Here is a 23,352-nt window from a genome sequence, read left to right on the forward strand (position 1 = left end):
GTTCTCACTGTTCTTGACGCTAGAATAAAAATATATAGGTGCATACTTTCTTAAGAGAAATTTCTTTAAGTACTAGGTTCTGTGCCCGCAAATTATTCATACGCTGCTTATTTTTTTCTCTAGGTACGAACGTTTTTTTAGCCATCAGAAAATCCTGGAAGGGATGCTGTCTTGCCTAAACCGAACCGAATAACGCTACTCCATTTCTTTTCTTTTACTTTTTTTTTCAGGGAAGATTCCTCAAATATTTGTCTTTTCCGCGTCTTTTTCCTTATGTTGTCTACGCTGTCACACAACTTATTCAACTGAGTTATCGGCACACAGCGCGCACTTCTCACCTTGAAGAGTCGGTGAGCAGAATGACGTTGTCTGAACCGTATGCTGCTTCGTCCCACTTCGAAAGCCCGAAGTCGCTGCCGATGGTGAGGACATCTAGCCCAGAACCTGCACGCTGTGCGCAGCGCGGAGCTTAAGGGGACAACTAAGTCAAGTGCCCGTGTGATCGTGCAGGGAAGTTTTCAGAATTTTAGACCACTGCATGAACCACTGTTTATCGGGCGCTGTTTTGTGTGTACGTCGGTGTGCATCATGATTTTGTAAAGTGCACTTATTGGGACAATGGCAGCAAACAAAATTAAAACAATTTATACCGCTCCCACTACACCAAAAATTTATTAGTAGGGCTTTAAAAAAATCGCAATGCATTGATTTCGCGTAAGCGTTGATTTAATATACTATATTTTGCCGCTTTACACAACGAAACAGTGCTGTTTAGAGAAGTGTGATAGCTAGTTGTTGTGAGAACGGAGTCAGAATAATGTAAACTTTGTGTTCCAATGTTTTCTTTTTTTAATTTTTACTAATTTTCTTCAATTTCTATAAACTATTCTTGGTCATAAATTGAAAGTTTACTTCTCACAAACAGTAGAATTTAGCTTTTTTTCCATCACTGCAGCAAATTTCCTTCGTATCGGTTCAGGGGTTGTATTAATGCGAGCGTTTCTGCGTTTCACACGTATTTGAACAAGAAAATTAGAATTTGATCTCAGCTGAAGCCTTCCTTAAGCATTGGCCGGCTTCAGTTCCCCCAATTTGAACGCATAGCATAAGCTCATCAAATAAACTGTTAAATAGTGAACTATTAAATGCGAAGCATTTCTTGCCGGCGGCTCTGTCCGTTGTCCCGCGTCCTACACCGCCACAGCGCATGCGCGTCCCCTACCCCTATCTTTCCTCTCCTACGCTCCCCCTGTTCTCTCTAGGAAACCTGTACGGAGCGGCGCCCGCGTGCCACACCCCCACAGCGCATGCGCGTCCCCTCCCACTCTCTCTCCTCTCCTACCCTCCCCCTTTTGTCTCCTCTAGGAATCCGGAGCGGCGCACTCAACAGGTGGTGCGACAGCTGCATACTCCGCTGGGGGCGCCACGGTAGTTGCGCGGTATGAAAATGACGGAGCGCGCGCGCCTCATTCTCTCTCCTGTGCAGCGCCGCGATGAGCGCTCGGGCCGCTGCTGCGAAACCATCTCCCGCTCAAGCTAACCATCTCCCCGCTGCTTCGCATCCACACATGGTTCCCTTTAGCGGGAGATGGAGTAATTTTTTTAGCTATACAATTACCGAGGCTCCTCGAGCGAGGCTCATCGAGCCTAAATCTCCTTATTTCTCCCATATAGAACTTTTCTCTTTCTCATTCCTGTTCTGGCAGTCTAGTCTTGGCTTTCTGGACAAAGAAAACTGCCTGGTATTGCCTCCAGACTGCCTGGAAAGAATAAGGTGGACGCATTGATGCCTATGGCTATTTTACGAGAACCGACAATCACAACATTTACTATTTCCTATATGTAGTGAATCATGAACATGGCGAGTCCCGCTGGGCAGGAGTGCACTCCAGCAAAATTTTTGCGTTTGGTGATCCAAGTTTTAAGTCAATGCAATTTGCCAGATAATTTGCGAATAAATACTTTACAACTTCAGCCGCTCTTTAGGGGATTTTTCAGTGCTCCTTTGTTTTCTGATGGATGTTCTTCTGCTGTTTATAAAGTAGAGTGAACATGACTATGGGCTATATAGTACCGTTATCGATGCCCCTACGCCGCTTGAGATGAAATGATGTGGCTTTCTGCAATTCTGATCAGTTTCACCGTCTGATATTCCTTTCTCTTCCCCTTCCCTCCTACCTTTATGTGCAGTAGCAGGCCAGAGACTCACAGCTCCTCCGGCCGAACTCTCCCTATTTCTTTCATTAAAGATACTTCTCTAAATCGCCTGTTTTGTGTCACGGTAAATATTATTTCACGAAAAACTCTATAAGTGCTGGCATGTTCGAGAATGGACTGCGCGAGACACCTGTTGTACCGAAATTATCCACAGTGTGCAGGTACACGAAACGCCCGTGCTCGGAAGTTGTAGTCCATAAAACGCGTTCTTCCGACGCCGTGAAAATGTCTATAGAGAAATTATGCAAAACCATTAGCGATACGTCGGCAAGTAGACAACCAATTAAGTGTCGTGCCGTGCCATGATACAGCGATTGGCGAGCGATCGTGAAGCCTTCACAGTACGGCTCGTGCAGTGTGACACAGAGCACGTACTTTTCCACCCGTGTTTGCTCTGGAGCAGAGCTTTATGCTTTGCCTTTCAACCAATCTGTCTCACTAGCCGTGCACTGACCACTGCGGCTACTGTGGCGCATGGATCAGCCGATTTCGATGTTTCGTTCTTGTCTACAGAAAGGAGTCAAGGTCACAGATTGATGAACAAGCTTTCCGGTACTACAGATTGAGAACAGCGCTGATTGTTTCATATACGGTTTGGATATGACAATAACGTTGTCGAAAACTGCAACAGGAGGACTTCAGTTTACTGAGTGTGGGAAGGGGAACTACTGCCGTTCATAGGTATAGCCTAGCCATGTCGCCCCTGGGGGACGCATAAACTATTCCGTTGCAGAGGGAGAGGGCGGATGGCGGGAGAGAATGTAAACGTATAATTGAAGAAGCGAGGTAGTGGCGGCCGAGCGGACGAGCTTTGCTGACTGTCACGCAACCTAACCAACAGGAGAATCAGCTGGCTGCAAACAGAAAGGGGAGTCGTCGAACTCTCTGGTAACCGTGGGTGCAAGTTCTCGAGCTCAACGCACTTCATTACACGTGCGCCCTATTACACTCACCGTTATCGTGCTATCGCCGTCTTCCTTCGTTGGCTGTGCTTGAGCGATAGCGGGGGCCTCCCGCCTGAACGCGCTTCCACAGCCCATATCCGCTTCCGGGCAGCCCTTCCTTAGGCACGCGGCGAAGGCGCGGACTCGAACGGCTGGCCGTTTCTCTTATAGCAGCGGCGCGGTAGATCGAACGTGGTTCGATACCTACGCGCGGCCAACACCGATCACGGCTCGACGGTCGAAGTAGCCGCCGTGTTGTTGCGGCCTTGCGCTGGCTGCACCGCCACGTCTCCAAGGCTGCTTCGCTTGCGCTGCAGCCTTCCTGTATTCCTTTCTTTCGCTTCGTACCGAGTCCAATGGAAGAGAGACGCACGTACCACCTTTTTTATTGGCTGATTTGCCATTGATTATGTGCCGTATTGTGATCGTGTCGTTTGCACTACTTTTTTATTATTACTTCTCCTTGCTATTTTGTAAGGTATAAGTTCGTTTGTTTGCAGGCTTGCTGAAATGAGTGATTCGCTGCTTTTCCTGCTGACGACGATTTACTTCTAGCGATATGTAATTTGGTCATTTTCTGAATGGCTTAGAATTATGAAAAACAGGTCTACCGAACAATTCGCGGGAGCATCTTTCCCTCGCTAAATGTAGCGTACGCGAATTGTGAAGCTGCAGCCAGGTATAACGTCCCCTCCCCATTCCCACGGATTTCTAAGATATTTTGTTCAATATATAGGACTCTACTATAATTTCTATGATTACGTCTGCATTCGTAGACATGCATTTGCGTCCTTGCTGCGAAACCTCCCGAAAAGAAAGAAAAATCGAGTGCATGTTTCGTCTGAATACTTTTTATTTATTCGTGGAATAAATGGCACATGTGTTGATAACCATATAGTAGACATTGTTGCAAATAAAATTCTGTTCAGTTTATTACAAACCTTTCACACATTTCGCCTGTCTGCCGTGTAAACGTAGCACCACACTACTGAGTGACAAATAAGAGATAATTTCATCAACTGCAACTCCTGAGTCACTTCATTTAATGGCATCAGCTTTAACAAGTTCTTCTGCATTAAGTAGTAGCCGAAGCGTTTGTATGGCAAATTGGATCAGCATATGGGCTGATGAAACTGCAGTTTTCCACATCATTTGTTCTATCCGGGAAGCTCACAAGCCCGGGAAAGGCTTTGGCACGACGAGAACTTCGATCGTCTTGTGCGAGGCCCCCGATGGCGAGCTCGCCAGTATCGAGTAAAAGCCGGAGTCAGCGAGCGTGATGTTATACAGCGTCAACGTGTGAGGGTCCGTGACGTCGGCGAGCGCAGCGTCCTTGACCAACTTAGCGTACGGGGCTCCGTTCCGGTCGAAGTAGCTCCCGCTGATGTGGTAGTGCTTGATCCAACGCACGAACGCCGTCAGGTGGCTGTAGACGTTGCACGCGATGCTCAGGCTTTCACCTTCCGCCACGGTGACATTGGAGAACGGGCATACTATGGTGGGCGTCGGAATGAACCGCTCGTGAACTTCGACCGTGTACGTCCACTGCACGGAGCCGAGTTGGTTGGAGACGACGCACGTGTATTCGCCGCTGTCGTTGCGGACGAGGTCCGTGAGCAGCAGAGTGTACCTCTGTCCGTTTTCTCGGTTGGAGGCGGCGAAGGTCAGTGGTTGGCCGTTCTTGAACCACGCGACCCGGGGCTCGGGCACGCCTGTAGCTCGGCAGTTAAGTCTCACGCTGCCGCCGATGGGCTGAACCTTGATGGCGTTCTCCATTTTCGCCGGGTTCACGAACCGAGGTCGCGACTCTCGCTGGTTTTCGTAGAAGGACTCGATCAGGTTGTCTTCTGCGGCGATAGCAAAGCCGCTTGCGACCATCAGAAGGACACACTTGATGTGACGCCGGTTCATGACTGCTTCTCGTTAGCTATTGGCACAAAGCAGTGAAAATATATGGTAATATTTTTAGACGTAGGGTTTGCTGGTTTGGCCCAAGCGAAGGCAACAAAAGCTCACGTTTTATGCACGTCTTGTTGCGTTCCGTAGAGGCTGGCTTGGCCCTTTGGTAAAACAAGGGTATATGAGGGCCGGTGGCCACGACCGTCGCTTTAGCGCGTTGCGTAGACACTTGGCGCCTATCAGCGGAGTGACGAAATTCTGCCAAGGTCGAAACTTAAAGAGCCGAGATATCTGGAGGGCGGCCGACTACGTCAGTGAACTCTTGCGCAGGAAGCGGCAAATGCGATCTCGTTATTTCGCATCCGGAATTGAGGTCAAAGCCGACAAACCTTAATAAATCAAGAAATACAGCGTTTCCTCCTGAGACCCGAACACAACTATGGGACATAATCGCTCTTCAAGGTGGTTTTTATTGTCTACTGTTATGTTATGAACTTGAAAAACAATTTGAAAAATTTTAATACCACGCTTAGATGCCAAAAGCTGCGTCTTCACGTACGTGAGAAAAATAACTATCTCCATCATCTCATGTTTGCTATGGTAAAAACTGCAGTTCATTGCATAAACGCAGAGATGAAGATGGATCCAGCTGCGTGTAGTACATTGCCATGTTGCTGCCGCGTTCGGCATTGTCATGCAATCTCAGTGATTTCGAAACACACCTCAAGGTTGCTTTCGGCCGTCGGGGACAACATAGAGGTCTAGATCAATTGAGTGTCAAATTGCTGGAAAGCGGATGGCAAGAATATGAGTAAACCACTTCTGTAAACTTGCATGCACCGTACTTCATACCCAGAAATAATATTTTGCGTAATCACTCCCGAGTGAATTAAAAAAAAAATGTTGAAGGCAATGCGCAATATATTGTGCAAGGGGTTCTTAGGAGGGTATAGCTCTTAAGACCTTACTGCTTTTCACTGGTAGTGTCAAAAAGCGTAAGCTATACGGGCTTGATTTTCATTTTCTCAGAAAAACTCACAGCTTTTGTGATTCTGTTTCTTTATATAGCGTGAAAGTATGTGCAGTCGAAGCAGCCAGAGCCCGAATTTCGAAAGCTTTTTTGTTCGTAAATGCTCATTGTCATCGGCCGCCCGTCTTCGCTAATAATATGTCCAGCATCGGTACTGGCTGACATTTCCTGTTACGAACAAATCTAGCGTTAGAGCAGATTCCAGCCAGCTGCCCGTTCTCACAAAAAGCTCTTACGCTAGAATTATTTTTGGGATCAAATTCCAGCCAATCCTGATGTCGGTCATATTACAGTCGAACGCCTCTACAACAAACGCATTTACAGCGATGTGACCTTTATAACGAAGGACTGATTAAGTTCCGGCCCTATTCCTATCTTTCGTATGTACTGTGAATGACAACGAAGCCCACTTCAACAAATTTGCCTTTACAACGAAAGATTTTAGGCCTCCCCGACGGCTCATTTGTTGCTTTACAACGAACGCCGCGTAGCGGTGCCGCAACTGCCCTCCAACGACGTTACCAAGGTGCGCTCTGTGCTAGTGTCGGCAGTGCTAGCGACACCATTGAAGAGCCTGACGATGTCAGAAGTATAGTCCTTCTGGACTGCTCTAGGAGTCGCTCAACGCGTACCCTGCGTATTTTAGCACATCAGTGGGTGCGACGGCTGACGAATACTTGCAGTTGATGACCACATGCTCGTAATCGTAACGCGAATGTCAGCGAAGGCAGCAGGGATGAAAGTCCTGTAGACGAACCAATGATTTTGACAAGGGAGGCGATAGTGGTATTCGACGATCTGCAGCTTTGCTTTGGTTATGGCTCTTGCGTTTTGCCGCGGAGCATGCTGTGAAGCTCGGGGAAATAAGACTGGCTGCAGTCGAGCACATTCTGTCAGACGACGTTCTCAGGAAAAAATTGTGACATTTGACTAAGTCACTCTTGAGTTCATGTAAATTAAAGATTTTGTTTTATTGAACGTGCTTTGTCTGCTCTAAATTGTGCGGTACGGTGTGCGACCTTTACAACAAAGTAACCGGTATTACGAAGGAACCCCAACACTTCGTTTTAAAGGCGTTTGGCTGTATTAGCCAAGGCGGCCGGCCAATGACAAAGAGCAGTTACGAACGAAACGTTTTGTGAATTCGATCCCAGCGCCCGCATTCACGAAAAAAGCTCTTGCGCTAGAATTGTTCGTAATAGCAGCTGTCATTTAATGGCGATGCCGGACATGTCAGCGAAGGTGGTCTGCTAGTGGAAAATAGATTTTACGAACAAAATACAATCGTGAATTCCGCTCCAGGTGCGTAGCGGCCGAGTATGATGGCAGCGCAGCAAGTATAATGACTTCTTTAATAGTTTATTTTGATTATGAAAATATAAGTGTGTGGTGATGCGTGTAAGCTAACTACAATACCGAATCTTTCTTTGAAGTAGGGGATAAACTTTTCATTTATCTGTGTTATTCTGCTATCAGTTACTGACGATAAAGAGCGCCGTAATAGCAGCCAACACACGCGAGGCTCGTGTAGAAATGTAACACCAGAAGACCTCGCATTTGATCCCTCATTTTATTGTCTCCATGCATGGTTGCATAAGTTGGTCATGTGAAATGAAAGGCTCAAGTGCTTCTTTCCCCAACAGTCAACACACTAATCCAGGTACTGCTATTTGTGGATCCAAATATATTCGTGGCTGAGCACACGTATTGTCCACTGTCAGATTTCCGGGCATTCTTTATAAACATATATACGGCGTCACCTTGACGGACACTTATCTCCTCTTTAGGGACCGTAATGGCATCATTTGCGGAGTCTTTATCTTTAACAGTACATTGTTTCACCCACGTGAGATACGGTGTCAGGTCACTTTCAGCTTTACACTTCAGCGTTACGTTGTCGCCTTCACAAGCAGTCTGATTTCCGCTAATTTCAGTGATGACTGGAGGAGTTCTCTTACGCTCGATCACGACCACGGTAAACGTTTTTTGTATCCAACCGGCACTATTTGAAACGTTGCACTTATACTTGCCACTGTCACTCTTTGGATGTTTCTTATGCGCAGAACAAATCCATGCTGTCTTCTTCGATTATTCGCCGGTGTGTCATTGCGTTTTTTAGAATTGAAGCCAAACGACGTACCGTTGTGTGTCCACTGGACGCTTGGAGAAGGGTATCCGGTCGCATTGCAGTTAAGAGACACATTTTCTCCTGTGACGAAAGCCAAGAATTTTGTAGTTTTCTTCGTAAACGCAGGGCTTGAATAGCCGTTTTGGTCTGTAGTTCCTCCGACGTCGCCGGACTCCGAGAAGACGAGAAGACTTATAAGAACGAAGATCAAGTGAGTGTACATGCCACTTCGAGTTGTTCTACTGATCTGAAATTCTAAAACAGAGCAGCGCCATGGGAGGAGGTAGTCGAAATGTCGCAGAACACATAGATATTCAACATGTCAGGTTCATATTCGTAGCCTTTGCTGTACGATATTTTGTGTAGTGTTTTGCTTTTATTTGTCTTATTAGCAGCCTCCGGTGCCGCAAAGGCCAATGCTCACACGTGCTCTTCGAAGCTTCTCGTGTCACGGCTTCAAAAGTTCATCCGTAAGGAGCACACAAATGTGAACGCAGAATTTTTCGAAAAACGAAGTTCTTGTTGGTGAGCCCACAACGCTGCAACATAGACTAGGTTTATCATACATTCACCCGGGATGAATTGGATTCTGGAATTTCACTTGCCAAAATCACGACGATTATGAGGCACGGTGTAGTGGGGGATTCCGGATTAATTTTGACCACCAGAGGATGTTTAACGTGCCCCCAATGCACGGGACACGGGCGTTTTTGCATTTCGCCCCCATCGAAATGCGGCCGCTGCAGCCGGAATTTGATCCCGCAACCTCGTGCTTAGCAGCGCAACACCATAACCGCTAAGCCACCGCGGCGGATCACCCGGGATGGTCTCCTTGTTGTTACTAAGCACGCAAGCGTTTATGTGGCTACCCTACACACAATTTGCCGGCGTTAAGTCGTAGGTGTTACACCCCTGTAATGAAACCACTGAATATTACCAGTAAAAAAATTGCTGACTCTCCCTTAATCGAGAGTAGGTGTAAGCATGAAATGGCTACCATATGGCGTCTTTTGCCGCCTGTGGTGCCGTCGCCTTCAACCTCGTTTCTTCAAGCAACAACCCAACGCGCTCAGCGTCTGCGCCACTTTTTCGTCTTGTCGCATCGAAGCGGTCGGCTGCAAATGTGCGGCCTTAGGTCCCCTGTGCGGCCTTAGGCCTTTTGAACGTCGCTATTGGAAACGACAAATAAAGCTTCAGCGAACTAGAAATTATAGCTTGAGTGATATTTTGAAGAAACATTAGGAAGAACTCGGAAGCAAATAGTGTTTGTAACTTGTTTGGAGAGTAACTAGCGTATGTAATGCGGCCTTGTACAAAGGGTGGGGGGCCAGAGACCGCATTTTATTAATGACTGGTTGCCCGGACGATCTCGTGTTGTTCTCGCAACCAGTTACTATTTTTTTTTTCGTTCATACGTTTTGTTTATGCCAAGTACGATGTATTGCATGTGCGGTACGTTATATGGTACTCTACGTTCATGCCACAGTTGTAGACGTGCCTACGGGTGAATAAATTTCCTTGGCAACATGCCGGAATGTTCTCGTTTTGAGTGCCCGGATAATGGCTCTGGCTTTTGGCTCAAGGTCACTTGAAGGTCGCCGACAACGGGAGCTAAACTCATTTCATACTTAAAAGGTTGCTTGCCGTGAATAGTATAAGTGAATAGTGAAGTGATAAGTAACTATGATTGGCCTAGTTAAATTTTCTACGTGTGTGAAAAATGCTTGGTGCGGCTCCAGCTCCTGAACGCCGGCAATCGGATGCGAGCTTGCTCATATACGACGCTAACGAAAAGTCATAGGTCCACACTACCCAGCTAGCACAAAAGAGATATAATCATTCTTATTCATGGATATTTCGTTTTGACCGTCAAAAATCTGGATTGAAGAAGTCAACATCGAGAAGGATTCAATTGGGATGGAAAAATCTTGCTATAAGGCAGGATTTTAGAAGACGTTTAAAATCGCTTGTTCTAGCAGCCTACAATTATATTGATTTTTTTGTTGTTGTTTTCATTGTTCTGCTTTTTGGCGGGAAAAACGGACGTTGGTTTTTGTTTTTGCTTCGCCCTGTTAGAAGAGAGTGCAATCGACCCAGGCGCGGGTGTTTGCATTGTGGTGAGTGAGCACTGAAGGGGCAGCCGCTTGCTCTTTATGCTCATAATGAAGTCCACAATAAAGAAGAAAAGTTACGTTTATCTTTCAGACCGTCAAAAGAGGCGTAGAGTTAATGACGAACTGATATCTGCCAGTCCTGTTGCCACGAGTACCGTCCAATAAGTATCATGGTAGATTAATGAAAGTAGTAACCATGCTTCTAGTGAAGTATCCTCGCCACATGAGGATGCTCAATCCAAGGACAGTTTTCACGAAAGTGACCTTGCCTTGAAAGTAGAATATGTAGAAGCACATACGCAAGACATTTCTAGAGAATATTTTGTTCCACAAAACGACCCTCATATGAACGCGGGCATCGAAAATGGAGGTTCTTCGGAATATGCATCATCATCTGCAGAAAATCAGGCAAGTCTTTGTCCACGTAGATGTGTGGAATTTCAAGGATGGCTTGTATCTTAGGTTACAAGTCACCGAATTCCGCTTGTCGCAGTTTCTGAACTTCTCCGGAAACTAAGCACCACTTTCGACGTTGATTTTGTCATCGACGCGAGGACATTGTTGAACAGTCCTCGATACACTTCAACGCGATCTGTCCCTCCTGGCGAATATTGCCATTTTCTTTGAAGGAAAATTTCGAACGCATGATTGCTGTGTTCCTGAGTGGCTGTCGAGGGTAGATCCCTTGACAACGCTCAGAAAATTTTAAATGAAAATGTCAGCCAAGTTGGACTGACGGTTCAAACTGTAAAATGTTTTGATATTGTTTGTCGCAGTTTTCGTTTTGTCTGTTTGGTTAACCTGTTTTACTTTGACCGAAAGGAAGGAAAAGACACCGTAGTCTAGTTGCTAGAGAACCGGCTGCTGTGCCGCACGGCAGAGGTTCGATTCCACTATAGGTTGCACATCACTTTTTTGTATGATAAAGCGAGTTAGGAACCTACCTACCTACCGCAAAGTGCCAAGAATGAGGCATTAAAAAGTTCGACTTTTGTTATTTCAAATTATCTTTGTAAGGTGGCGCTAGCATTATGGTAGCAGCCGCATTTTGTATTATCGTAGTTAAATTAGCTAGCATTTCTGTGCTTCAGGTACCGAGTACGAAGCCACACTGAGTATTTTTCTGCATTGCAGCAGCGTGTGTCGCAAGAGGATGCAGCGCCGCGACGTATCATAGCGGCTACCTGACAAAGCGAGGAGTGGCGCGACGGCTCATCGGTTGAGCAGCCGAGCTGACTGCGCTCTCCGCGCAGCTTCCCTCCAGATTGCGTAACTTTTGAACCCGCCGTTACATTCACCGTTATTTTTGTCAGGACCAGCCGTTAAGTTCCTGACGCGTATTCGTTCATCAACTGCGGAGCGCCAGACTGCCTTCCACATCTTCTTTGCTCACGTAAGTAGTCACTGCCACTTTGACACCTGTCGTGTTTAATTATTTACGGTTTTCAGGCGGGAGTTTTGGGTGGAAGTTTTAGGCGGTAATGAAGTTTTGCAATGAAAGCGCCTTGATTTTAACTGGAATCTCTAATGTTGTTTAAGAGGCATGTTTACGTCTGCGTACGTTTCTTTTATTGTGTGCGTATTCAGGTTTGCCAAAGCTGTCTAAAATTACCTCTGTGACGTTTCGTTGACCATTGATCGTTTGGATGACGATGACATTCCCGTTTGGGGCAGAATGATGAGACGTGCTACGATCTTCGCGTAGCCACAGCATTCTTCCGTCAACGCTCTTGTGCGAGATCACTCGTGTGTTTTTCCGAGCGTGAAAGATGCCCGCGAATACACGCGAAACTTGCGAACGACTGGCCGCTCGAGGCAGTTTGCGTGTATTGGCAGGCATCTTTCACACTTGGAAAAACACTTTATGTAGCTCATATTGAGAAACAGAAAGCGGTATCAGGGGTTTCTGATGTTGCTTTACAATCTTCTCATTGACACTTTTCATCTAACTATTGTAATTGAGAAGTTAATTAATTAATTAGAACAAATTATCTAACTAGGCGGAATGCAAAAAATAATCTGAGTATATCCAACATTACCTTGGTTCTGTCCTGGCATATTTTTAAAGTTTGGCTAAAGTTAAATGAAACACCCTCTATGTATTGCACCGTTGCCTTGTTTTTTGTAACATAATCCGACAGTGTAGCTATTTACAGCATCTTTTTTTAGGATACGTAAAATTTTTTGGCTTCAGTCATGCAACAAATAAATTTTGAGGTCGCACTGGCGTTTTCTTTTTGCATGTCTGTGCAGTAACAAAATTCTGTTAAAAGAAAAATTCCAATATACTGTTGTAATACGCACTGCTGTTACATTATAAACATAGATACTCCGAGTTTATCAGCATAACAATAAAGAGTTTTTTTGTAACTTACTATGCAGGCACATACCTACGTGCAAGAGAGAAGGCGCGTGAGGGTGAAGACACCGATCATGTACCCTCTGCAGGTGCCGAAAGGGGCAGACGAAAACGCCGCCGCCCAAAGGGCCACCACGAAACTCCTGAACTCCAAGAACCCAGGTAACTGTTATTTCATATTAAAGTCGTACTAATTAAAAATCAGCGTGACACATATACAGTCGTATCTCGATAATTCGAACTCGAAGGAGTCCGAAAGTTTGTTCGAATTAAAGCAAGGACTTATTTCTGAAGTATTCGTGCACCACAGCACGACGTACGAATGGAGTCGTTATATATCACGGCGCGCAAGCAGATGGCGAGTAGGGGCCACGAGACTGCCTAAGTCGGCCAACGCTCGCAGAAAACGATGCTGTAGGGAGCGGGCGGCGCCAGCACGGCGGCGCCGGGCGCGCGCGGACACGTCGACGGCGAGGGAGGAGGGCGTCAGGGAAGCCCATTTGGCTTCAGCAGAGGTGACCCCGTCGCTTCGGTGGCTCCCCTCACTCTCCACTCTCAACTCCCTCGTAGCTCCCCCACCTTCGACTGTCTCCGTGCGCGCCTGCCGCCAGCCCGGCGCCAGCTTAACCCTCTCCCTTTCTTTTCCTGCCGTTGAAGCGAGCGTTGGCCGGTTGTGAGCAGTTTCGTTGGCCGGACTGGGCCTCCGTCGTTGCTTCCCTCTGCGTCGCAGCCGCAGAGTTGAGACATCGACTCGAACACGCGTGTTACGGCGCGACGACGTAACGGCGACCTTGCCATTTGAGAGAGAGAAATTTACGCCGCGGTTCTTTTTCTTTTATTGCGATAGAAATTATATGGGCACTCCAAGCGCATTTTTGCCGCCGTCGTCGTCGCCGTGATATTCCGTATAAAGTGCAACGGCGATGAAATCGTCGCCGCGCGCCATGTGTGGGTTTTAGTGTGTGGGCTCATTTCGGTGTAAGGAATAAATTGCATATGCAAGCACTCTAGATCATAATTGATTTATAAACTACACGAGCTTAACCTTTAACCCATTGCGTAACTATAAATGTCACCAAGGTCAAAGTTAGTGAAACTGGGTGGAAAATTACGGCTTATGTTCCCACCTTGTGTGTGGATGACTCACTGTTTTTGTAAAAAAATTCTTTAAAAGTGCTTGGCAATGTTATTGTGTGGAGGTTTTCAAACAGGCAAGTCATAGGCGTGCAACATTTTAATGGTTTAATTACAAGCAACTGAAGTTCTTACTGTATATGCTTGAAGCAGCCGTGCTGCAAATAGTCGATGTTACTCAAGGTTGCACTCGTCTGCTGTCTTTTATTTTTTAAGGAATCGCAATATATTTGCTCAATTTGAAGTATGCGATGTGTTTTATAGACTGGTGTTTAGGTATATGCTCAAGCCTGCGCCATTTCTGAATTGGCTATGTCATCTGTGGCAAATAAAATTGGGGTGGTGTAACAATGCTGTCACACTGAAGCTGTGCTTTGCAGAGCCGCACTTACCTCTTTTCTCATAGAACATTATCAGAAATGCATTATCTATTCCTTTCTTTGAATGCTAATTGGCACCTACTTCGCACATGTTTAGGAGGCTGCTGTCATCTACCAGTCGCCAACTAGTCAAGACAACAGCCTCCTGAAAGCTAGCAAAATAGCCGACACTTACACTGGTTGGCGATTGTACATGCAACACCTTCAGTTAGATGTAAAGTATGTCTTCAAGGCAACAGAAGGGAATTTCACTTGTGATCGGTTAATGTTAGAACCATCTTAATAAAGGTGGAATGCTCGAAAACTGTGTGCTTGGACCAATATATTGTAGTGCTGCCCATTGCCAAGATATATTGCAGTGCTTATTGCCAATGCAATGAAAAACTATACGTTCACTAAGAAAAGTGTGCTTCAATTAACATACGTTTTACACACGCCTAATGTTTTTGCAGTAAGAAGACCTGCTGAATCAAGGAGCTACAGCCCAGCAGCCTGTTCGAAACCAGGTTTATCAAGGTCGATACCTGTAATGGACGTTACTCGGAGGCACTCATATTTAATGTTGATTGCAAGCTTGTCTAGTCGTGTTTACATTTTGCAATAAAAAATGTTATTGCTGTATGTGTTTCGTGTATTGCATAAGCGCAAACCTGCATGCCGCCGGCCGGCGAAACCCCGCAGGGGCATGGGGAGAGGGAAGGAAAGGGAGACGAGGGGGGCGCTAGAGGGGAGGGTAAAAGAAAACGGATGTCAAAATCCTGATTGTAGCAGGATTCAATCTGTATTTTTTAAATGCTTCTAATGGTCTTACAAAATCCCATTTCAAGACAGGATTGTTCGAAACTACTTTAAGCAGGATTCTAGAACTTCTTGCAATAGTCATATCCGCCGGACATTAGCAACGATATACGACCGTTTATCACCTTCTAAACGGACTGCACGGATTTTTTAGTGCGTCTTTCAGACGTTCATTTAGTCTCGGCGAATCGGTATGGAAGCAGTTTTCTATCGCTTTTGTGCTAGCTGGGGTAGCGCCAATGCCGCGACACATCTATATCTGTTCAGTGCAGAAATGGCTCTTTTGATTAATTAAAAATAATGTGGTTTTACGTGCCAAAACCATGATCTGATTATTAGGCACGCCGCGGGGGGGACTGCTGAACAATTGGGAGCACCTGGAGTTTAAAAAAAAACGCGCACCTAAATCTAAGTGCACGGGTGTTTTCGCATTACGCCACCATTGAAATGCGGCCGCCGTTTTTACCGCGATAGCGTTAAGGACCCCGTGTCGCCGAAAATCCGGCGTCAGCGTCAGCGTTAAGCATTGGAATCTAGAGGAAATAAACATATCGAACCACATCATGCCGAACCACCCCGACCACACAGGCCCTCCGCGTGGCGCAAGGCGTTTGTGAATAAAAATTGAATTTCTTAAAGTAAAATCCGTCAGAAAAACTGTAATGTACAATTTAACCACAACCTACAGGCGTGATAGCGGCGTATTCTAATTTGAATATACGAAAAAAGATAGCTTGATGAGCAGTCAGGGCACTTTGAATGCTAAAGCGTTCCATTCTTAAAGGCGAAGCATAAGCGTCCTCCAATTCGATGGTGTTTGGCTGTACTTTGGTTCTAGGCAACATTGAGGGGAATGTTGAAAACCGAGCCATTATAAATTTTGGACACGCGCGCACCTCGGGGCAACAGCCAAACAGTTAATAAAACAATAAAAAAATGTCATAGGGACTACACATTTTGATATAAGACGGCTTAAATTACTCCCGTAATATTGTCTTTCCAGCAATGCATTGGTGCTTAAATATGAAGCCGACTTTAATGGGATCGGTGTAAGCTTGGTCTTTGTAAGCTGGCTTCCCCACGTAGTGTTTGTAGTGAAACCTACTCAAAGAAAAATGTGATGCGAACGGAGCCCGATAATGCTATCGCGTTCCACTCTTGAAGGCGAAGCTTAGGCGTCTTCAAATTTTTGTTTAATCAGATGCACTAGAAATTTCTGTGGGAAAGCGGGGAAGGGTTTCTATCGTTCTTTTGATTCATATGCGCCCGCGTATTTGGGCTCTCTTGTACTGTCATATTTTGTAACACCCAACGCAGCAACAAACGAGTTTATAGTCGGCGCTCGTTCTTTCGGTGTGTCGCTTGTTGTGGGGGGTCGCATTTGCCAATGTTTCGCATTTAGCAATCACACTTTAGTAGATTCACACGTTACAGGAAATCGGCAGCACGAAAAGCTGCACGAACTCAGTTCTGTTCTCGGCACTTTGGAACAATATCGGTTTGAACGAATGCGGCGGAAGCGTGTTTAGCGCGTCGAATGTAGGTACTGGTGTAATGCGCTGCGAACGCGGATCAAGTTAATTTGCCAGACCGCGACAAATCGCGGCCTTTCCTGAACGACGCAATTCATTTCATAAAAAACTGGCACGCACATGCTTCGCATGCCGGTACACCAATTTTCGAACTGGCACAGCGCAACAAGAAAGTGAGGGAGATACGCCGTAGTGGAGGACGCCGGAATCATTTCGACCACCTGCGGTTCCTTAACGTGCACCTAATCCTCAACGCTAGAAAGAAGAAAAAAAAAGAATTCTCAACAATAGCGGTACCCCAAACTTGATGGGTATACTTGTGATGGGGGCAATGTCGTTTATATAGAATGCATGCTTGGACTTACATGAAGCGCTTGTGCCACATTCGTTTCAATAGGACAAATGACCACGCTTGTGGAAATTTTTTCGTAGTCAAAGAACAATGCGCTTGAAAAAGAAAGAATAGCAAATTTCCGTCATTCCTGCAGTGCTCAGCGATTTAAACGCGATAATCAGCAGACTTGGCTGCCGGTGCTTCTTGGACCTCCAGTGAGCGTTAGGTGATCGCTGGGAGGGGTGGGGGGGAGGCAAATTCAGTAACAATGCGTCACAAGGGCCCTCGCTTTCATTGCATACGTCAGCTCGGTGTCACCCAGCACCCACCGACAATGCAAAAAGCGCCGGCGGGCATGTGTGACGGTTATCGTGTTTAAATCGATGAGCGCTGCACAGACAAGTAGAACATGTGCAATAATGTCCACGCGCATATTTTATGATTACGTCTGCGATGCTACGTCGGGGCATCTGACTGTACCGAGAATGCGGGCTTGCCGGCAATTACATTCTTCATGGGACGCTATTATTGGGCACCTGCGCTCTAGGCATGTTTTGAACATGTCACAACACGCACGTGTCTGTCCAAGTCTGGAATTTGAAAACATATCCGCATTACGACTAAGTACGATTCTTTCTTACCCCAGGGAAATGTTTTACACAAATGCATAACTCAAGGTGTGTGTGTGTAAGTGCGCGGGGGACAAAATGATGGCAGGCGAGCATTGGCGAATAGACATGTTGTCCGATGAAATTATTGTATTTGCAGTGAATTATAGACAGACTGGATATTGCATACACATGTTTACATGCAGTACAGTAATATATATATATATTGTAAAGGCGTTTATTGCACGCAAGCGTAAGGCTGACCATCCGATCAGTTCAGTGAACCGCGAGCGCGAGCGGCGTAGTCCGAGCGATGCGCTGGAGAGACTGCCCCACTAGACAGCGCTAGTAAGGATGCCCCACTGCATCGTCCTTCTTGTTCACTACAATTACCCCGAGGACGAAAAAGGGAGCGGTCCGGCGACCTAACAGTTCGTCACTATTATGCCACGTACACACTAGCGGAAGAACGCGTGCGGCGCGCCGCCGGCGGCAAGACGCGCGCCGCGACAGCAGCCGCGAAACGGGTTTTTGTTGCCGCGGCAGGGATCGCTCCTGGACCGATTTTTTGCGGTTTGCCGCGTGCCGCGGATGAAGGAGACCAATGAGAGCGGCCCGCTTCCGTGACGTGCGCGCGGGAAACTGGTGCCATGCGGACCAGCCCGACCGCTTGTTTCTCGTTTCGCACTATCATCTGCACGCGTGAGCTCCCGGATAGTTCGAGAAGGGGAGAGGAGTCTAGTCTGTCACGTGATTGCCGCAGCGGCGCGCCGCCGGTTGGTGTGGCCGGCTTGCCGCTGCTGCGTTTGGCCGCCGGCGGCGCGCCGCGCGCGTTTTGCCGCTAGTGTGTACGTGCCATTAGGGGATCATAAAACGGCTTGAGGCGCTCGACGTTGACAATGTCGCGTCCGCGACGGCGCATCTCCGAAGATGGTTCAACGGGCTCAATCACATAGTTGACGGGTGATGCACGCTCGACGATGCGGTAGGGACCTTCATACTTGGGCATTAACTTGGAAGACAGACCAGGTGCAGCGGAAGGAACTGAGAGCCACACAAGCGCTGCAGGAAGAAATGTGGGCGCAGAGGTGGTGTCACCGCGAGTGTTTTTCTGACGCTCTTTGTCATTGGAGGTGAAGGCGCGGGCGAGGTCGCGGCACTCTTCGGCATGTCTCACCGTATCAGAAATGGGCGCACATTCAGATGCGTCGGGCCAGTATGGTAGCATTGTGTCGATGGTGTGTGATGGGTGCCGGCCGTACAATAAAAATATGGCGAAAAACCAGTAGTGCTCTGCGTAGCGGTATTGTACGCGTAGGTGACGAAGGGCAGAATGGCGTCCCAGTTCGTGTGGTCGGAGGAGACGTACATTGAGAGCATGTCGCCGAGCGTACGGTTGAATCGTTCCATGAGTCCATTGGTTTGAGGATGTGTAACATAATAGCCACCGGAACACGCGCTGATGTGTTATCACTAACAGATTGCATATGCGGCGTGTTACGCCATCACTAGGTTGCTATAAAAGATGAGTACGTAGGAAATAAAGAGCAGTGTTTTTCCACGGTATCAAGTGTGCTGTTTCGCTTCGGCTGCTCCCCGCGAGTTGGCTATGACAGTGGCGACGAAGATGAAAGTGTGATCTGCTGGTGCTGCCTGGAAATTCCCCTGTTGAGGCTGTGTTATCTACCGTGTATTAGTTGAGAATGCCTGGAGTAGGCAAGCTTGAGCCGTTCTACGTGGGAACAACCAGCTGGGATGAGTATCAAGAGCGGGTAGAACAATTTTTCATAGCCAACGACGTCGAAGATGAAAAAAAAGCGAGCAGTACTTCTCACCTGTTTGGGACTGCCACGTATTCCTTACTGCGGAACCTGCTGTCACCGTCGAAGCCTTCAGAAACAAGCCTGTCAACGATCCTTGACGAACAGAAGAAGCATTTTTCGCCGAGACCATCGGAAGTGGTTGCAACGTTCAAGTTTAATTCAAGAATAGATCATTCTGGTGAAACGGCTGCGGATTTTTTCGCTAGCCTGAACAAACTTGCTGACGATTGTGCTTTCGGCACGTTCCGAGACAGAATGCTTCGTGACCGCATTGTGACAGGGATCAACGACGAGGCAACGCAGCGACGACTGTTGGAGTCACCAGATTTGACCCTTGATACCGCAAAGAAGACAGTTATCGCGATGGAAGCGGCGAACAAAGATTCTCGCGTGCTGTCAACGGCCATGCCAATGACTGTTGCGCCGACGAATGCCGTGTCACGTGATACAGGAAAGCAGAAGCATAAACCTGTTTCATGTTTCCGCTGCGGAGGCGAGCATCTGGCGACGCAGTGTCGACATGCAAGTAGCGTCTGTCACAAGTGTCGAAGCAAGGGGCACCTGGCGCGAGTATGCAAGGGCAAGGCAGTTATGCCACGTACACACTAGCGGAAAAACGCGCGCGGCGCGCCGCCGGCGGCAAGACGCGCGCCGCGAAAGCAGCCGCGAAACGGGTTTTTGTTGCCGCGGAAGGGATCGCTCCTGGACCGATTTTTTGCGGTTTGCCGCGTGCCGCGGATGAAAGAGACCAATGAGAGCCGCCCGCTTCCGTGACGTGCGCGCGGGAAACTGGTGCCATGCGGACCCGCCCGACCGCTTGTTTCTCGTTTCGCACTATCATCTGCACGCGTGAGCTCCCGGATAGTTCGAGAAGGGGAGAGGAGTCTAGTCTGCCACGTGATTGCCGCAGCGGCGCGCCGCCGGTTGGTGTGGCCGCCCTGCCGCTGCTGCGTTTTGCCGCCGGCGGCGCGCCGCGCGCGTTTTGCCGCTAGTGTGCACGTGCCATTACAGTTACGAGAGCAAGCGGTTCAGCGTTTTTGTCCCGGAAGGATCAGTCAATCCATACCGTAGACGACGAAGAAAGCCGCTCTGAGACGCCGGCACCGCAAGTCTACGAAATGTGGTAAGTGCGTGCACCGGCTCACGATGGTAGCCCGTACCGGGTTGAGGTGTCCGTGAATGGAACTTACTCATTATGGAACTCGACACGGGAGCAAGTGTGTCTGTCGTGTCGGAAGAGACCTTTCACCGCACATTTCCGTCATGTCGCCTGGAACCGTCAAGCGTCATGCTGAAAGGTTACACCGGTGAGCTGTCCCCGGTGCAAGGCAGCCTGCCTGCCACTGTAAGACTAGGAAACCATGAGTGCCGGGACGTGTTGTACGTCGTCCCAGGACACTGCCCGTCCCTGATGGGACGTGGCTGGATGAAAGGCCTCGGAATTGAACTGCGCAATGTGATGGACGTTAAGGCTATCACGTCGGTCGAGGGACTCGTCGCTGAGTATGCGAGTGTTTTCGACGACGCCTTGGGAGGATGCAAGGGAGTGTCCGCGAAAATAACAATCGAAGACAACGTGAAGCCGAGGTTCAAGGATCGTCCTGTTCCGTTCGCAATGATCGACCGCGTCAACGAGGAACTGATGCGCATGGAACGAGTTGGAGTGCTGCGTCCAGTTAAGACTTCGGAATGGGCTGCACCTAACGTGCCTATCTTGAAGCGAAGTGGCCAGATTCGGATATGTGTCGACTTCAAGGTCACTGTTAATCCCGTGACAGTGCCTGAAAAGTACCCGATACCACGCGTTGAAGACCTGTTTAGCCGTCTTGGCGGTGGCGAGAAGTTCAGCAAGTTGGACTTGAAGGATGCGGATTTGCAAGTTCAACTGGACGAGGCATCCCGCAAGCTGGTGACAATCAACACACCAAAAGGACTGTACCAATACACGCGTTTGCCTTTTGGCGTCACATCTGCTCCTTCAATTTTCCAGCGGGAGATGGAAAACCTGCTACAAGGGCTCAGACACGTTGTGGTGTATTTCGACGACGTTCTTGTGACTGGACGCGACGACCAGGACCATCTAACAAACCTGGGCCTAGTCCTAAGCCGACTGAAGCAAGCTGGGCTTAAATTGAAGCTTGATAAGTGTACCTTCCTGGAATGGCAAGTTCAATACCTGGGTCACGTTGTGACGGCTGCGGGGTTTCAACCCAATCCTGAAAAGGTAGAGGCTGTGCTGAAGGCCCCTATGCCCAAATATGTCAAGGCATTACAGAGTTACCTAGGCCTAGTCAACTTTTACCGCAGGTTTCTGCCTGAACTGTCTAGTGTGTTGCATGCCTTGAACGAGCTGCTTGTGGCCAAGGTGCCTTGGGAGTGGCGTGAGGATCACGAACGTGCTTTCCAAAGGAGCAAGGAGCTACTTGTTTCAGCAGCAGTGCTGGCGCATTATGACCCCAACAAACCCGTGGTTCTCGTATGCGATGCGTCACCTTACGGCGTTGGCGCCGTTCTGGCCCATAGGGAAGACTCGGGGGCTGAACGACCAATCGCATTTGCATCACGAAGTCTCGCGCCAGCCGAGTGGAACTACAGTCATCTCGACAAGGAGGCTCTTGCGCTCATGTTTGGCGTAACCAAGTTCCGACAATACCTCTGGGGACGCGAGTTCGAGGCTATTACGGACCATAAACTATTACTGGGCTTGCTGGCTCCGGACAAGCGCGTGCCTGAGGTGTGTTCACCGCGTATCATGCGTTGGGCGCTGATGCTTGGAGCATATAACTACAAGCTCATGTACCGGCCGGGAGCAAGCATTGCCAACGCGGATGGTTTGAGTCGCCTACCACTACCAGTGTACGCTCAACCTGTGGAGAGGCCAGCGGAAGTTTTCATGCTGGAGGCTGCTTATCCTCGGGTACTGCGGTCGACTGTAGTCACGGAAGTTACGTCCAAGGACTCAACCTTAGCGAAGCTACGAGATGCCTTATGGTCTGGAGCTGAGCTACGTGACCCCGAGTTCAGGTTCTACGCAGATCGAAAACTTCAGATGAGCGTGCAAGAAGACTGTTTACTTCTCGGATCGCGGGTGATCATCCCAAGTGCATTGCAGCAAGAAGTGTTGCGACTCCTTCATGAGGGGCACCCTGGAATGACCAAGATGACGGCTATCGCCAGGAGTCACGTCTGGTGGTCCTCGTTGGATGAGGACATTACTGCTGCAGTTCGCCAGTGTCAGGTCTGCCAAGAACACCAGAGGGTTGCGCGGCCAGTTGCGATGATGCCATGGCCGTTTCCGGACAGACCATGGTCTCGCCTTCATATTGACTTCGCTGGACCTTTGAAGAAACGCTACTTGCTGATCGTTATCGATGCATTTTCAAAGTGGATACAGGCCGTGCCTATATCTACACCATCGGCAGAGGCAACTATCTCATGCCTGAGGGTTATGTTTGCCACTCACGGATTGCCAGATGTAGTGGTGTCCGACAACGGACCAGCGTTCGTGAGTGAGGAATTCGGAAGCTTCCTGCATCGAAATGGCATCAAACAAGTAATGACACCTCCATACCATCCAGCGTCAAACGGGGCTGCAGAACGGGCAGTTCAGTGCATCAAGTCAAAGCTAAAGAAATCGGCTGAAGGGAGTTTTACATGCCAACTTGCTCGTATTCTTTTCAATTACAGGATTACTCCCCACGAAACTACCAGGTGCTCGCCAGCGGAGCTGATCATGGGCCGTAAGTTAAAGACTGCTCTAACGTTGCTGCATCCAGACATGACAGCTAATGTCTTGCTGAAGCAGCTCAAGCAGAAGATTGTCCATGATGGTGGAGCTCGAACCACGCCACCCGCAAGACTCGGAGACTACATCTACGCACGGAATTTCCGTTCGGGGCCAACCTGGATGCCAGCAAGAGTGAGTGACAGAGCCACCGATAACATCGCTGATGTCGTTTTGTCAGACGGTAGGTGTTGGCGGCGCCATCAAGAACACCTGCGACCGAACTTCGCCCCATTTAGTGCGCCTCCTGGACTGCCGCCTGCGCAAC

At 48.2% G+C, this 23,352-nt stretch overlaps 2 protein-coding genes and 1 long non-coding RNA gene across 3 annotated transcripts; 2 read left to right on the forward strand and 1 right to left on the reverse strand.

Annotated features, from left to right (window-relative positions):
- Window positions 1-4,042: 4,042 nt before the first annotated feature.
- LOC119444008 (fibroblast growth factor receptor 3) lies at window positions 4,043-5,308 on the reverse strand. The gene has a single exon (XM_037708541.2). It carries the CDS (start codon window positions 5,070-5,072, stop codon window positions 4,332-4,334), a length of 741 nt encoding a protein of 246 aa, XP_037564469.1. The 5' UTR covers window positions 5,073-5,308; the 3' UTR covers window positions 4,043-4,331.
- A 6,277-nt stretch (window positions 5,309-11,585) lies between these two features.
- LOC125943974 (uncharacterized) lies at window positions 11,586-14,773 on the forward strand. Its single transcript, XR_007466035.1, has 3 exons — window positions 11,586-11,725; window positions 12,715-12,853; window positions 14,658-14,773. It is a non-coding gene; the product is annotated as an uncharacterized LOC125943974 (long non-coding RNA).
- A 5,722-nt stretch (window positions 14,774-20,495) lies between these two features.
- On the forward strand, window positions 20,496-23,044 carry LOC119444749 (uncharacterized protein K02A2.6-like). The gene is made up of 2 exons (XM_037709099.1): window positions 20,496-22,538; window positions 22,988-23,044. The coding sequence occupies exons 1-2, from the start codon at window positions 20,496-20,498 to the stop codon at window positions 23,042-23,044; spliced, it is 2,100 nt and encodes a 699-aa protein (XP_037565027.1).
- Window positions 23,045-23,352: the final 308 nt, after the last annotated feature.

This window comes from Dermacentor silvarum, chromosome 3 (assembly GCF_013339745.2).
Source record: "Dermacentor silvarum isolate Dsil-2018 chromosome 3, BIME_Dsil_1.4, whole genome shotgun sequence".
In the NCBI taxonomy this organism is placed as follows: Eukaryota; Metazoa; Arthropoda; class Arachnida; order Ixodida; family Ixodidae; genus Dermacentor; species Dermacentor silvarum.